This window comes from Lissotriton vulgaris, chromosome 9 (genome assembly GCF_964263255.1).
Source record: "Lissotriton vulgaris chromosome 9, aLisVul1.2, whole genome shotgun sequence".
In the NCBI taxonomy this organism is placed as follows: domain Eukaryota; kingdom Metazoa; phylum Chordata; class Amphibia; order Caudata; family Salamandridae; genus Lissotriton; species Lissotriton vulgaris.
The window spans coordinates 695,880,139-695,898,095 of NC_141697.1; the positions used below are offsets into that span (position 1 = coordinate 695,880,139).

At 43.2% G+C, this 17,957-nt stretch overlaps 1 protein-coding gene across 1 annotated transcript in view; it reads right to left on the minus strand.

The window, feature by feature from the left end:
* The window catches only part of LOC147692124 (mucin-12-like), a 587,862-nt gene that overhangs the window by 543,939 nt on the left and 25,966 nt on the right, over positions 1 to 17,957 (minus strand). The window contains exon 3 of the mRNA XM_086936740.1: positions 1,940 to 2,071. Coding sequence (XP_086792866.1) covers positions 1,940 to 2,071 — 132 coding nt within the window. The remainder of the gene's footprint in view (positions 1 to 1,939; positions 2,072 to 17,957) is intronic.

Sequence of the window (17,957 nt, forward strand, 5' to 3'; positions counted from 1 at the left end):
AAGCTAATTCTTATACTGGGAAGGAAACAAGCTTCCGGGGACCGGTTTCTGGCATTTCAGCCGTTGTCGGCCCGGCTTGCTTGAATCCTGATGGTGCAGTGAGCAAGGGACTCATGTCTGAGTATACCCTGCCACACCAATAGTGGCCAAAAACGATTCAGAAAAGGAGGTGGTGATGAACAGAGTGTCTGAATTAAGCAGACCACTCTTACCCAGTCCAAAGATCAGGGCTTGATCCATCACCGTTTTTTAGCTCACTGCACCATCCCAGCTCAGTACCTGGGTACATGCAAATTAGTCTATTCCTGTCCAAGTGCATGATGGGAACAGGGCAAACCAAACTACCAAGCCAATTCTTATACTGGGAAGGAAACAAGCTTCCGGGGACCGGTTTCTAGCATTTCAGCCGTCGTCGGCCCGGCTTGCTTGAATCCTGATGGTGCAGTGAGCAAGGGACTCTTGTCTGAGTATACCCTGCCACACCTATAGTGGCCAAAAACGATTCAGAAAAGGGGGTGGTGATGAACAGAGTGCATGAATTAGGCAAACCATTCTTACCCAGTCCAAAGATCAGGGCTTGATCCATCACCGTTTTTTAGCTCACTGCACTATCCCAGCGCAGAACCTGGCTACATGCAAATTAGTCTGTTCCTGTCCAAGTGCATGATGGGAACAGGGCAAACCAAACTACCAAGCCAATTCTTATACTGGGAAGGAAACAAGCTTCCGGGGACCGGTTTCTGGCATTTCAGCCGTCGTCGGCCCGGCTTGCTTGAATCCTGATGGTGCAGTGAGCAAGGGACTCATGTCTGAGTAACAACGGTGACGGATCAAGCCCTGATCTTTGGACTGGGTAGGAGTGTTTGAGGGATTATCTGCAGGTGCAATCACTAGTCCGAGACGAATAAAATGAATAAGCAGGATTGCCATATAGCTAATAAAGATGAGTAACACTTGACGTCTTAAAAAGGGGATGGAGAATGCTGTGACACAGTGATCAAAGTTGAAGGAGTTCTTACTTTTCTTTGTTTCAAGGTTTAAGGAAAAGATAAAATACAAAATGTAAGAAAATAGACACGCTGAGATGAGTATGAAGCACTGTTCTACTACACAAATGCTATTTACTGCAACGCCGCCGGTCCTATGGATGTCGGCTGATGGGCTGTGTACACTAAACAACATCACGCAAGTCCTATAAACGTATGTAGCCGGCCTGTTATTGTTGTAGGTGCAAAGTTGTGATTAAACATGTGAAATGTGCAATAAACGTCTTACACAAAAAAAAAAAGAAAGAAAAGGATCACTGGATTTCCCATGATGATTCTATATGACCCTAACCATGAGGCAAAGAAAAAAAGGCAGCAGGAGGAGGGACATCTCAAAGTGTGTGTACATTGTTTGACTAATTCCCACAATGCCCTCTTTAAAGCATAACCAGTTTTTTCTACACAGGAAGATGTGTGCAAAAATGGATGCATTCACTGGAGTTTGCACACGTGATATGGGAAACTATACAATACGGCTTGCTTTGTAACAATAGTTGACATTAGTACTCACTACCATTACGTGAAATTTGCCTAATAAATCACTACAATGTAAGCATTAAATTGAAAAAAAGGGCCATCCAATTTGCCTGGCAATTAAGCATCCTCTTGTAGTTAAAATTCAAGAATAATAATGGCTGCTTTATGTGAAATGCGAATGTGATATTTCATAATTGTAATATTTGCCTCCAATTGTCTCATGTTAAAGGCACAAAATAAATACTTTAAACCTTGTACGTTTTTTCAGAATCCCTTTCCTTGAAAAGGATGCCAATATGAAATGCCGACTGAAAAAGTGTTTTTTGGTAATAATGCAATAAACATTTGCGGACCCCTGAAAAGGTGTTCTTTTTTTTGTATTATGAAAATGCATCAATCCGATAGCAAAGCATTACCTGAATTAGTTGGGCTGGAATATGTAGTATTGGTTTGATTTGTCATCACAGGCGAGATAGTTGTAGGGCTTGCTGTGATGGTGCTAGATGCAGAAGAAATGGTAGTAGCATTCGTCATAGTGTTATCATGACCTGTGTGAAAGAGGAGATTGTTCATGTGTAAATAATACTTATGTAATCTATATATAATGAACAGTCAAAATACATTCACATTCTGAGATGTAAACTACTTATCATGTACCCTGCTCATTCTGGAACTGCCATTGTTGAAAAATCTGCTTATATGAGGACAATGGCTGCAGAACAGCACCTTAACAACTATGTTATGATCTCCCTCAACTATTTCTGTATTGCATTTTCAAAGGTTGAGTGGAAGGGCTTTCAGGTGTTTTTCATCTTGTGACATCATTTGTTTGGCATTTGTCACCTAAACAGCTATTCAAAGATACAAGACAGGCACAAACTTGCTAATCTACACTTCAATGGTACCTAAGTGTTGCTTTTGCAACACTTACTGCTTACGTGAAACATTTGCCTTCCAGATAGAAAATTACATTTTTATTAAGCTGCTGGTGTTTTTATTATGCCACAGGTGTTGTTCTTCTCTGTCTATGACCGCTGTTTGATACTCCAGCTGCTGCTTTTCTGATCCAGATATCAAGTGAGATTTGCTCCTATCAAGCTTTCAACAAATATGGGGCTGTGAAATGTTCTTAAGATGCAGCAAAATTAGGAAAAAAACAGGACTTGGTCCATACCATTTGTTATACCTCCACCAATTCATTGATTTCTGGCTTGCACAATTTTCCATAATGACAAATGTAGGTCTATAATTGTTTTATAATATCAATAGTAAAACTACTCATTACAGTAGTGAATTTAAATTATTACTAAAAGTCAGAAATGATCGAGAGTTTGCACATGGAAAGGACCCACTTGAGCTATATGTAAGAATAAATAACTTCATGATGTTAGAACTTAGACTGTTATTTCTTGATGCAAGGGTTTCTCTTCTTTATGAAATGTTCTCATATTTTCATTTTTCATTCATTGAATACCATTAATCCTTTCAAAAGGTAATTATAAACATAAAAAATATATAAAAAGCTTGTATTGATCATGGAGTATTAGTTTAGAGTCAGTCATTTCCCCAACCAAAGAGGATTTGAATAATACTGTTTTTTTTTTTTAAGTATTCTGAGGTGGTGCATTTCACTATTAAAAAAGTGAAAAGACCTTAAAGTAAAAATAAACATTTTCTACATTTTTAAAAATTGTTTTACTTTACCATTTCAGGAGCGTTGCCACGGTCTCAAGGTCATTTCTAGATCTTCATATAGCCCAAAGGAGGGTAATTTGTGATACAAGCCTTTTACATAGTCTTCACAGATTGATATAGTAGATTTACCATGTCAATCAAAGTGTCAAACATTTATCAATTAAATGTCACTCGTATGTCACCGTTCCAGAAAAGACACTCATAAGTAATTTGAAAACTTGGCAGCAATGAGTGGAGATGAGTAGTCTTCTGGATTGGACACTGCCCCCACCACAATCAATTGCGTTAGGTATTGGAAAAGGCATCCTTTGTGGATACTATGCTCATTATTATCCTTAAAATCCTTTTGCTATATGTCACTCAGCATTCACATAAAAATGGTGTGAGAGGAAAGACCACATTGAAAGTATTAGCCTCATTTTCACAGGTCACAGTATTCATCTTATATAAGTCTTGAATCATGAGCTTTCTGTGTGTGCTCTAGAATCAAGCAATGTCTGTGCATGTGGATAAGGGCGAGATTTGCAGATGTACAAAAACTGTGTTGGAGCAGGCGACTCTAAAAATCAAGTGGCTTGAGTAATACAGAAAATGCTTATAATGCAGTACACATTTATTGCAGCCAGCACCCTGAAATAGCCGTAGACTCTTTCAAAACTATTTAGATTCCACAATCAATAAACATTAAAAGTAACAAAAGGAACCAATGCTCACAATCGATAAATAATGAGGAAATATGTGTAGCTGGACCTATTTTCCTTGTCCCCTTAATTCTAGGCCACTTAAACAACAGCTAAAGGCAGACAGTGAAAGTTCATCTTTTCAAATCAAAATCTCACTGTTATTGCGGAAGAGGCACCTAAGGGAGAACCATTTCTCAACTACAACTATTTGAATAAAGCAATCCTCAGGCAAGTGTTCCAAGTATCATTGATATGGAAAGAGTAGGCATAGGTGAAAAAGGTGTAATTTTGTTAGTGGAAATGACATGAAATGCACAGAAACTTGTGTGAATTACAAGTTACTAATCAAAAATCCAGCTTCAATATGTTGCACTTCTGGTCATTCAAAATGCACCCTTGCATGCATTTTTAGAACAAGGGTGCATTTCTAGATAAAAAAAAGCACAACATTGGGCATGAGGTGCACAAAAACTGCTAGTGTTCATTTTGCTTGCATTTTCCCTGTGCTCCTGTGATACAATGTTTACCCAAATTAAGTTTCCATTATGAAAATTGGCATACTAGTGTAATCTCAGGCATTTTTTCTAACATTCGTAATACAAAATGCCATAAATTACACACAATGACAATAACGTAAATTGAATTTCACCCAATTCTAGTAAATACGATGTTCCCACGGGAAATGATGATTTTATCGCAGAAAACAAACATAGAATGGGGGGCAGGAAATGTATTCTGAAACCATCCATCTCCCAATGCAGTAGGTATATACTGGTATTTCAATCTCAGCATGCAAAGATTAAACCAAACATATACAAACGCAAAGGAGTTACAAAACAAATACATGGAAAGTGTAAAATAGTAAAAATGTTTACAAGCGAGTCAGATGTGTCCTGCAGGTGAATTGACTAAGACAAAAAACAAACACTTGACTGCGTCTGACGTCTAGCAGCCTAATTATTAATTCCAGTCAAACTGAGAGCAACCCATAAGATCCCTTTACTTGTGAAAATGCTGCTACCACTAAGACCTACTGTAATTTGAAAACATTCTTCGTACAGTAGGAAAAGGAGAAGAAAGCCCATCTTGAGATCATGCAGGAGGTCGTTATCTGTATGAACATATATTAGAATGCGGGCAGGTCGCAATCCTACAGCACTCTGTTTTTGTATGCCTGAATGTGATCTAATAGGCCTCACATAATACTACCTGGCTGGTGCAGGAAATATGGCACCCTGAAACAATGTTACTAGACTACCTTCACAAGTACATTAAGTTTCCTTAGGCCCCCAATACTTCGTAGTGCAAAAAATTTAACTGACCAGTCAACTTATAAAACTATTTCACTGTTTGAGAGGCGTGTGGTGTAGGAAGGGGCGGGAGCTCATGCTGAGAAAACATTTGCACCAACCCCCTTTTTCATAAAGAAATGAAAAACAAAAGCTTGCTGAGGCTGTCGCAGCAGTTCCAGCATTTATTCACACTCCTTAATGGACATCAGTAGTCTAGTACTTCCAAAAATGAGCTGAAAAACATCCCTGTGCACTGGTTTACACTTTGGCTTTCCTACCATGGTGTGATATTGGCTTCTCACTGGGTGACTATGTGAAGGGAGCCAATATGGTTTGACACACAGTGCCATTATGTGAGTTGTGAGCTCTGTGTTATGTATGGCCAACAGATGGATGCAGATGCTTTAATGCGTGTATGGAGCTATTTTTCTTCTATAATGATCTGTGCAAGACGCACCACATAGCTGATCATCAGTATGATGGCAAGATCATGCCAGTGTAAGAAAGATCAGAATAAGGTAAAAGAGGAGCTTCCGTTTTTTTTATAGACTAAGGTGAATATGGCGGCCGCTAGTTAATTCCGGTAGCGAGCTCTCCTGGGCTGCAGTATCGGAGGAATTTCTGAACTTACTTGTGCCTGCTTAATTGGATTTCGAAGCGTAAAGCACACGAAGTTTGCGGGCGGGGTTGACTCGGGAGCTCGAGTCGAAATTCTTTGTTTTCACGAATTTAGTGATCTGGGCCGCCCAACTCTAGAAACACAGCCCGGGAACACTGGGAGGAGCGTGGGCGGAGGCTGCAGCGCAGCTTAGCTGGAGCCGCCGCGCTGCTGCTAGGATCGGTTTTCCAGCGAGATGGATCATCAAGTCTCAGCTCTCCATTTATGCAAGCCTGGTAAGAGAAAACGGATGATCTAGAAAAATACAGCAATAGATGGGCGGAGAAACTAGCTGGGGAAACTGGGTGGTTCCAGGAGTCACTAGATTTAGGTCGAACGCTTGAGAATATGGGAACCCATAATTAGATGGAAGGAGGGACTAGGCTGCAATTGAAATTGTTAGGTGCACAGCGTTTTTCTAATATAAATATAATTAGGATAATGAAATGTATTGTATACTGTATATCTTTAATTGACATGAATTGTTGGAAATGTAATCAATGATGTAAAATGTACAATGTTTAAAGTGTGCGTAATTGGAAAAATAAAAATATATAAAAAAAAAAAAAAAAGTCTCAGCTCTCCAGCGATATGGGCATCAGGAAGTGCATTTTTGAAACTTCCCCTGTAAACCAGCAAGTGCAAGGAGATGCTTTCAGAGATCCCCTGATGACCCAGGTGAGGAGGAGGGAAGTCTGTCTTGAGACCGGCATCAGTATTGAAAACTCCAGGCAGAAAGCAGCCTCTCCGGTAAATAGTAGGGAAAGAGGGAGTTTACGTTTCATAGCAGGAACTGCCAGAGCTGTAAATAGGTACACGCTAAGGAGTAGAGGTGCTTGGGGAAAGGGGGAATTGGTTCTAACGTCAACTATCTCTGGGAGTATTCACCTGAATGTTCGTGCAGTTTCACCACCCACTCAGAGTGAGCAAACTGTGACTAATTTGCGTTCCCCTAAATTAAACAAAGTGCCCACAGTAAAAACTGGCCAAACAACAAATATAAAGCACTCAAAGAAAAAGCCAGAAAACATAAAAATCCCCCCCTCGTTATGCTCTTACTTTAAGGTACAAGCACAAGGAGCCCCTGTTTCAGAAGACTCTCCACCTGGTTTCAAATCCTACTTTCAATCTCAGAAGAACATATTATTCAACCAAAGTATGGCAGCCGTCGGCCCTAAAAAATCAAAGACAGACCATATTTTACTAGAAAACAGGTTCAATCCTTTAGCGGAAGAGAATCCAGCCTGAGTCCAGCTAACAGCACCGCTAGCTCTACTCAGAATTCCAGTTTTATCTTGGTTCTTGCAGAATCTCAGTCTCAAGACAATACAGGCAATCCCTCGATGGGCATGGTTTCAACCGATTCCCCCGGTTTGGCAAACATAATGTCCACTTTGCTATCTGAAGTCAGAGAGAAATTCACAACCTCAGAACTTAACCAACAGAAAATACAAGGTTATTGCGAAGCTATTGAGGAGAAAATAATAGCTTGGTAGATAGAGTGCGGGCTATGGAAACCGCATGCAAGGACAGTTCCACGAAAGTTGAGAGTAATCAATAAGAGATTCAGAAGCTGAAGAACAGCGAACGAGAACTTAGAGATAAACTAGAATGGGGGACATTAAGGCCTAAGTAATTACCCTCTTAAAGGAATATATTATGGATCTTGACCAAACCACACTCGAAGAAGATATACGAAGAGTCCATTGTGATCCTTTTGTGAGTCTCCCAGGCAGAAAAACAGCAAGAAGGATTCTAGTCAATTTTAAAACATACTCCCTAAAAGTAGGAATCCTTTCTGGTGCTTTAAAAGCTGGATCATATAAGAAAAACGACTGGTCATTTCGTATAAGGTCTGATATCTCCCGCACCACCCTGGATAGGCAGTGGGAGCTCGGCAGATTTATTCAGGAACTAAAAGATGTGGGCACCACTGCAAACATACGTTTTCCGGCATCTCTGAGGATCACGAGGAATAACAAAATGAATAACTTCAGAGATCCAAATGAGGTGAGGGACTTCATAGAGCAGATCAAGGCACAATCAGTATAATGTTAACTTAAATCAGACTGCCATGCTGAAGGAGAGCTCATATGAGGTACCCACAGTATACCTCTAGTTAGAAGGGAGGGGTCCCCAAGGAGGGTGGGGAGGGTCACTTGTAAAAAATGAAATCTTAAAAGAAAATAGAAAATAGAGTCACATTGGGTGGGGGAGCATGTGGGAGAAAATCAACAAAAAAAGTCCTCTTTTGTCATTATTTGTTACATTCTTTTCGTGTTTTGCCTGCCTTTTCTTCATAACTGGTTGAGGTACCCAGGTCTTTAATGGCATATTAATTTCCTTTGTGGCTGGCCCGCATAAACCTAGACCTCTAAAGATATTAACGTGGAATGTCAATGGGCTTAGGGTGGCTTCGAGAAGGAGGAAGATCTTAGAGTATTTGAAACTGAGCGATTCAGAGGTTATTCTTATTCAGGAATCCCATCTTCGAAAGAAGAATGGTCAGAAATGTTAAGAAGTTAACAATGGATTGAGCATTGTATATTCACTACGCAATCTTGTACAGTAAAAGTTGTGGCTATTTTATTCAAAAAAGATTCTCAAACCCTTCTAGGTGAAACCATGGTAGATCCATTAGGCAGATGGGTAATTGCTAAGGCAAAAATTCATGGTGTATGGATCATCTTTGTTGGATACTATGGTCCGAATTTGGATGATCCTACACCTTAACACACCTTATTTTTGCACTTAGTGGACTTAAATAATCCTATTATTATGGGAGGTGACTTTAATTTTTTTAGACCAAGCACAGGATTCAACCTCTAAGAGGCATCTGTAGCAGCTCACGAAACGAGAAAGGTCTTGAAACACCTAATTCAGGATATAGGCCTTATTGATATTTGGAAGTCTAGGCTTTCTAATAAGGGGGCAGAGGGTGGAAAAATCACTTTTCATAACAAAAAACATGGACACAGATCTAGGATAATTTTTTTCTGGTAGGCCCTGCTGTTAGTAACAATACTAAGAAAGTCACTCATATCCCGGAACAGCTTGTAGTGTAGTTCCTATATTCCCAATAGGCTTTGCGCATTGGAATGATATATCCTATATATTTGACGTAGGACTGAGGTCGACTAGGTCTCTATCAATTATACTAGACTTAATTGCGTGTGCCAGTTAGCTTAGAGGTCACTAGAAACTTTCTCGAATTCACAAGAAGGGATTAGTCTCCAACAACAGCATAAACATGACAACTTTGTTTCCCCAAGATAAAACGTATCTTAAAATCGTGGAAACAATAGATAGATATTTCACTCAGTCAATCGTGCCTGCTTTGTTTCACTAGAGGTGCAGAGAAAGTAGAAAGACCAGCATTTTCTATAAAAGGTTTTATTGAACAGTCTTCTTTCTCAAGCATAAGAAATGAACTGCTACAATAGTAAAACTGTTTGTAAAATATAATACGTACAGTATAAATAGTAGAACAAAATAATACTGTAAGAGCATTGTATGGTTCCTAAACCATATATAAATACATACATAAATACCAGAGGCCAAAAGTACTCAACTGGTGCTTCTAAAATACGCCTACCCCGGTATACCTAACCTAAGCTTAGTATGAGGGAAGAAGTAAGTGAGGTATAGCATAAATGTAGTATTCTTTTGCCAAGAATCTGCTCAAGATTTCTCTAAGGGTTTAATCAGCTCCGTACCTTAGTTTAGAATGGAGAAGGTCAGTCTTGGGACTCGATTTCCCAAGAACCCGCAAGGGTAGCCTGGAAACACTGGAGCTGGATTTCTCGGCAGGAGAAAAGACAGTGTCTCTCTCAGTGCGTCTGCTGGAGGCTCGGCTTCCATTGGCACTTGCTGTAGCAGGGCGCATCGGGCAAGTAGATAGTCGAACTGCTCCAAACCACCGTGTGTTTGCTTGGGCGAGTGTGGGCATAGTTATACCTTGAAGGTGCCTGGTTTGACGTATGTTGGACATAATAACGTCATAAAAGAGTCTCAGTTCTTTGAAAACTCCATGGATTCTTGGAAAAATCAATATTCAAGCAAGGGGAAGTCCCTAGCTGCTGAAGCTGAGTTTTTCCAAGAAATCGTTGTGGATTTTGGGAACTAGTGGAAGTAGACCCGCCGTATTTGGACTCTATGAGCTATACCTAAATATGGTTATGATTTCTATGCCTATATAAGGATATGGTGATTTATACCTATATAAGGGCATGAATCGCGAAACTTACAATAGGGTCTTAAAATGATACATAACAATCTATCCGACTATTCAGCAGTTTCAATTGAGATTTTGTTCAACGGTAAGGTTCCTGAGCAACGCTCGATCTAACTTTATTTTCAGATATTTCCCTAGTTTATAATCAGAAAAAAAAACAAATTAGATGTTTTCCTTTAATCTTGATTCTGCTAATTTAAATATTGTATGGGATACATACAAAGTCTATCTTAGAGGTATTCTAGCCAGTGTATCACAAAACAAATAGGTTACGGGGAAATCAAAACCTTAGAAGATACAATCAAAACATTATAAGGCACCATAGGGTATACTTCAAACACATTACTTAAATCATGCTTTGAAGCTGAGTTGATAAAGGCAAAGGCTAATCTAGCTGATTATCTGAAAGTCAGGGTGAAAATAAAGTGGGAAGCCAACAGACTTGCCAATTATGAATATGGGGAAGGGTGTGGCAAATTATTGGCCTGGCAGACTAAAGCTAATCAGGCTAGAAATTCCACCGAAGAATTAAAATGCCAAGTCACCGGGAATATTATCTCTGAGGATGGGGAGATTGAACATGCATTTGTTCAATTTTTCCAGGACTTGTACACAGAAGATATAGCTCCTAGTAAGGAACAGATAGAAGTGTTCTTCCTGGATTTAGACCTTACTTCCCTTAATGAAGAAACTAGATGTGAATTAAATGCTCCTATTACAATAGCAGAAGTCTATGACATAATAAATAGCCTAAAAGAAGGTAAGGCTGCTGGACCGGATGCCCTCCCCAATTAAATCTACACCCTACTGAAAGAAGAGTAGGCCCCAATTTTGCTTAAACTTTTTAACTCAGTTTATACCCTAAATCAGGACCTTCCTTCTTCTTGGGACGTAGCCACCATAAGACGGTGATAACATGTGACACTGCTAAAACCTTTGATAGGGTTAGCTGGCCTTTTCTCCAAGAGGTGATCCAGCATTTTAATCTAGAACAAACTTTTGTATCAGCAGTTAAGTCTCTCTACATAAACCTGATGGCTGGTTAATGGGAATCTCTCTAAACAACGAAATATTGGTAGGGGTACCAGACAGGGATGCCCTCTTTCTCAATTGTTATTCAATCTTTATATCTAACCATTGGCTACAACATTAAGAGCATGTAGGAACATATTTCCATTTTCATGTAACAGGTGGGGAAAAGAAAATTGGGCTTCACGCCGATCTCTTGATGATTTTTACGGCCCACATATACTTGTCGCTACCAGCTATTTGGGAGACGTTAGAGAGCTTTGGTAAAATATTTGGTTATGCTGTTCAACAACAGAAAACCGAGATCATGCAGTGGAATACAAACTACTAGGATTTCCGGTTGGCCAGATAGCGTATGAGTGTGATCGCTTTCACTCACCTCCATTCCGCTCCGATCCTCGCTGTGCTCTTACCCGAGTAGAATGGAATGAATGGTATGCAAAACGGCATGAAAGCAATCGGAAGATGTTCCAGAGGCGAAGAGCTCCGTGGTAGTGTTGAACCGAAGGAATGAGAGTGAAAGAAAGTATCCGATGGGCCCAATGGTTCCGGAGGCTTGATGGAGCCCAGAGACAAGGGGAGCATCAATATCAGCCACCCTGCTGTACCCGCTGGGAATCACTTGCTCGAGTGCTTCTGACAACAGTTTCCAGAGGGAGAATCTTTGCCGGCTGCCGGCTGGGGTTGCCCAACAACAAGGACGCCAGGAGAAGCCACGGATATCACTACACGGAGGCCATGGCAGCGCAAGGAGGTCAAGGTAAGACGCGCTTGAACGTGCTGACTACTACTCGAAAGGAAAGTCACTTAAAAACTGTTAAAGACCTAAAGAACACCGAAATACTCTCTGGTAAGGGGGTAAACTAGATAAAAACAAAGGGGGGAAAACAGGTTCCAATAACTAGCTTGTTTTTACCCTTAGACAATGAGAAAGAGAAAGGGCAGGAGATGGTAATGCAAGGGCACCCGGGTAAACAAAATGGTCTGGCTGCCTGTGAAGATGTAATTCATCAGCCCGCACTCCCTCCCCTCCGCTGACTACATCCTCCTCGGGGACCTCAACTTCCACCTGGAGAACAACAACAACCGCAACACCACCACCCTGCTGGACAACTTCGCAAACCTTGGACTCAAGCAGCTGGTGACCACCCCCACCCATTACGCCGGACACACACTCGACCCCGTCTTCTCATCCAGCAAGGACATCACCTTCAGCCATGCCACCGGACTCCACTGGACGGACCACAGCTCCTTCCACTTCAGCTTCAAAAGGACCACGATCCACCACCACCAGCAACAGGCTGCACACAGAAGCTGGAATAAGATCACAGCCGACCAGCTCGCGACTTCCCTGAGCAAGAACCCACCCACCAGCACAACGAACCCCATCCAAGCGGCCACCAACCTCACGAAGTGGATCAGCGACTGCGCAGACGACCTCACCCCCCTGAGGACCCCGCCTAGCAGACCCGGCAGCAAGAAAGCCCCATGGTTCACCGATGAACTCAAGAGCTCCAAGAAGAACTGCCGAGCCCTCGAGAGAACCTGGCGCAGAGACCCAACACCGGACAGCATGACTGCCCTCAAGCTTGCCACCCGAAAACACCACCAACTGATCCACGCCACCAAGAAAATGGCATTCAAGGAACGACTGGACAACAACGCACACAACAGCAAGGAACTCGTCAACATCGTTAAAGAGCTCTCCAACCCCAACGCCGGAAACAACAACATCACCCCTTCGCAAGACCTCTGCAACTCTCTTGCCTCCTTCTTCCACAACAAGATCGCGGACATACACAACAGCTTCAGCACTCAACTGACGCACGCCACGACCGAACCACCACCCTCCGTGCCTGGACCCCGATCAGCACCGAAGACACTGTCCGCACGATGAACTCTATCCACTCCGGATCTCCGACCGACCCCTGCCCCCACCACGTCTTCAACAAGGCCGACGCATCATCAACACCTCCTTCGTCACCGCTACCTTCCCGGAGAGCTGGAAGCACGCCGAACTCAGCGCCCTACTAAAGAAGCCATCAGCCGACCCCACCGACCTCAAGAACTACCGCCCCATCTCGCTGCTCCCGTTCCCTGCAAAAGTCATCGAGAAGACCGTCAACAAGCAGCTGGCCGCCTTCCTCGAGACGAACGGATCCCTCGACCTCTCGCAGTCTGGCTTCCGGGCCAACCACAGCACCGAGACCGCCCTGATCGCAGCCACCGATAACATCCGAGCCCTGCTCGACAACGGAGAAACAGCAGCCCTCATCCTCCTAGACCTCTCCGCGGCCTTCGACACTGTCTGCCACCGTACACTAGTGCAGCGCCTCAGCAACGTCGGAATCCAGGAGAAGGCACTGGAGTGGATCATCTCCTTCCTCGCCGGAAGGACACAGAGAGTCTGCCTCCCCCGTTCAGATCAGAAGCCACCGAAGTAATCTGCGGCGTTCCTCAAGGCTCCTCGCTTAGTCCAACCCTCTTCAACATCTACATGAGCCCCCTCGCAGACATCGCATGCCAGCACAACCTCAACATCATCTCCTATGCCGACGACACCCAGCTGATCCTCTCCCTCACCAACGACCAAGCCACCGCCAGAGCCAACCTTCACGAATGGATGAAAGAGGTAGCCAAATGGATGAAAAACAGCCGCCTAAAACTGAACTCGGAGAAGACGGAAGTCCTCATCCTGGGATCTTCACCCTCCGCCTGGGATGACTCCTGGTGGCCCCCTGCCCTAGGCAGCGCACCTAAACCAACAGACCACGCACGCAACCTGGGATTCATCCTGGACTCCTCCCTCTTCATGACCAGACAAGTCAACGCCGTCTCCTCGTCGTGCTTCAACATCCTGCGCATGCTACGTAAGATCTTCCGGTGGATCCCCACCGAGACCAGGAAGACGGTCACCCAGGCCCTCGTCACCAGCCGTCTGGACTACGGCAACTCCCTCTACGCCAGAAACACCGCCAAACTCCAGAAGAGACTCTAGCAGATCCAGAACGCCTCAGCACAACTCATCCTGAACATCCCCCATCGCAGCCACATCTCCGGACACCTGAGAGACCTGCACTGGCTCCCGTTCAACAAGAGAATCACCTTCCGTCTCCTCACCCACGCACACAAAGCCCTACACAACCAAGGCCCAGGATACCTCAACAGCCGCCTCAACTTCTACGCTCCCAAACGCCAGCTTCGATTGACAGGCCACGCCCTCGCCGCCGTCCCCCGCATCCGAAGAGCCACCACAGGGGGACGGTCCTTCTCCTACCTCGCCGCCAAAACTTGGAACTCACTCCCGACCCACCTCCGCCTGACCCAGGACCACCTCGCCTTCAGGAAGCAACTCAAGACCTGGCTGTCCGAGCAGTAGCGGACCCCCCCCTAGCGCCTTGAGACCCTCTGGGTGAGTAGTGCGCTATATAAATGCTTTGATTGATTGATTGATTGGCATGAAGAATTCTCAGAATATTCTTCTGGATAATTCACTGGGTTCATTGGAGGAAGGAAGGCCCTCTTGGGGGTCGTGCTGTGATGATACTGTGCTAGGAACGCCTGAAGCGCTCAATAGGGGCCTCCAAAGAGAAGATAATGACAAAGAAAAAATCCCGGATAAAGACAGATTCTCCAAGGAAAGTGTAAATAACCCGACTGAAGAGACCTCAGAGATGGCAAATAAGCCTGAGCAGACATGCAAAGGGAAACAACATGATCTCAGTGAAGGGGCTATTCAGAAAAGGAGCCGAGAGGCGGGATATCTTTCTCCGGACTCCTTAGAGAAATTTTGCTCTCTAAATGAAGAATCAGAAGACTCAGAGTTTGAACTTTCAAGTAGTAGCGATGATGTGGAATATGGGGACTCACCCACGAGTAACGACAGCCAGCAAGTCGAGAGAAGGATACCCAAGAGAACCAAACGGGGGGTCGTTAGGGAAAAAGAGCAACCACAAAAAATTGTTGGGAGAAGAAGGAGAACTAGGATTCAGCAACACAGTTGTTACCTTCTAACAGCTCAAATGAGAAAGGAAAACTCACTAGAGAACAGCCGACTGGCTTGGCCACTTAGAAAGCTTATGGTGAAGCCGAAGAGCCTTCCCTCTCTCTGATCTTTCAATTCCTAAGACCGTTCCGTGATGAGGCCAAAACTGAAAACCACCAAGCACGGCTAGCCTCGAAGAAGCTACATGGTACAGTGCGTAAAATTGGGAAAACTTGCACGGAGATTGCAGAGAGACTAAGCATGGTGGAAAAACGCACAGAGGATCTAGAAAATTCTGTGGACACTCTGAATAAACAGGCATCCTCACAAGAGAAAATGCTGAAGGATGTAATGTGGAAATTAGAAGAGGCAGAAAATTGTCAACGCCGCAATAACCTGAGGCTGTTCGGAATATCAGAAAATAGCGAAGGCAATGATATTAGGAAATTCACAATAACCCTGCTGAAACATTTCCTACCAGAATTAGCACACTGGAAGTGGGATAAGGAAATTTAACGGGTACATAGATTTCCTTTCACATTACCCAATCGCTCTACAAACACTCAAGCGCACCCTTGTGTTATTTTAATATACTTTAGAAATTTCATGCGCCGACAGGCCGTGTTTGATCTTGCTAGACCCAACATGAAGAGGATGTTGGTGAACTACTCCTTTTTCGCAAAACCAGACTTTGCACATACCCCTGCGGAAAGGAGATGGAGACTTTTTGTAACTCCTTTTCAAAAAGCCAGAGTTACAGTCTACAGAACCTGGCTAAGCTAAAAGTCATCTCTCAAGGGCGGAACTATTACTTCACATCTGAAATACAAGCCCAGAAACTTTTAGATGAGATCTCAACAGTGAAGAAAAGGACTACAGAGAGTAAATAAATAATAGTTGCTATACCGATGGGAGGGATTAAGGAAGCAGAGTCTAAGATATTTCATATACTGTAATATGGAATGATTTGTTTGGCTGAAATGTTTACTTACTTAGGAAGGCCTCAACTGGTAAAATATGTGTGGGTTGCAAAATTGCTTTCTTAGTATAACGAGGGATTTCTTTGTTCTCTTTTTGCTGTTGTTTGTGATTTTGAGCACGGGAGGAAGCGGGGAAGGTGGAGAGTGGTGAGGTTGATCCAGACTTTGTCACACAGGCTCAGGATTGAGCCTGATTGCCTTAGGAAGGGTGGGGAGGGGGGTGGAGTATGGGTGGGAGAAGAGAGATCTCAGACAGCGGACAGATATAAATTGTGCAACTAAGAAAAGTGAATTATGGTATAGCAAGCAGATTAAAAACCAGGAATGGCATAAAGGGTTATTAATCCTAAAGGAGATTAATAAGCAGTCAGATAAAGATATAGTCTTTAATGGTTAAACTGAAGAATCTCGCTATCAATAGTTGTGGTCTTAACGATCTGAAAAAGAGACAAAGGGTAGCTGTGGGCTTACAAGCAATAGGGCTAATATTATTTGTCTTCAAGAGACTCACATCGAGGGGTCACAACGGCAGCTACTTAAAACTCTAAGATATAGATTGATTACAGCAACAACACAGGGTACAAGGACCAGGGCGGGTCACCATTCTGGCAAAAGGGAGCGAGATACAATTTGATAGGTCATCGGCTGATTAGTATGGGTAATGGGCAATTATAGAATGCCAATTTAACAATGATAAAAAAATTACGGTATGTACAATATATGGAAGTGTTATGGATGATCCGAGCATATTGGAATATATCTCCAATGAACTGACCCATTGGCCACTCCCTCTGATAGTTTTATAATCTAAACCTCCCTTGTGATTGGTCATTAGAGCCTCAATTTAGATACAAGGGGAGGAAACCAAAAGCATTCCAGGCCAACAAAGAATTATGCCAAACTCATGGCTTGATAGACTGTTGGCAAACAAAACATCCAAATGATCCAGGCTTTACATTTTTCTCTAATCCACATGTAAAATTCACTAGATTAGATTATATGTTTGTTTTGAGTACCATAAACTCTAGTTGCTCAATAGACAGATTACCATGGGGTTTATCGGACCAGAATCCTTTAATTATGAACCTAGAAGATGGAGGAATGAACAGTGAGTTGAACATCTGGACCTTTGAGAGAGCTTTTTTGCTAAATAATGAATATTGCCAACATGTGAATAAATGAATATCAGAGTTCTTGCAAGATAACCTGGGCAGCTTCTCGATTGGGATGTTATAAAAGCGGGAATAAAAGGGGAGATGCTACGATTTTCAGTAAATCCTAATAAAAAGGCTAAACAGGACATGGGGGCACTACAAATAAATCTGGCTATACAGGGCTGGCTCTAGGCATGTGCAAGCTGTGCACCTGCACAGGGCCACCAAACCCCAGGGGCCACCACGCCAATATATCCTTAATATATTAATCCTCTGAGGACGGATACATATTTGCGTGGTGGCCCCTGGCAGGGATTTGGCGGCCTCCGGCTCTGTTCCACTTCTAAACTCCCTGACCCCCTCCCCTCTTTACTGGCCTGCGCGCTCCGCCCCGCCCCTGCCCCGCCCGGACCCCCTCTTCCGGGCCCCCTACCTACGCTCCCTGCCCAGGGCCACCATGAGCCTAGAGCCGGCCCTGGGCTATAGTCGAGGAGGGTCTGATAAGGGCTGTACAAGAGGGTCAGAAAATTGAAAGGGAATTAAAATTGGTGTCAATCGCTAAAAATGCTATTACCGACATCTTTACGGAAAAAGCGATAATTAAGGCCACAACGAATAGGGAAATTACATATGAGCTGAGTGAACAAGTTGGTCATCAATTCGCTGTACGTACTAGACAACAAAATACAGCAACTTAATAAGGGAGATTAAAGACCCGAGATAA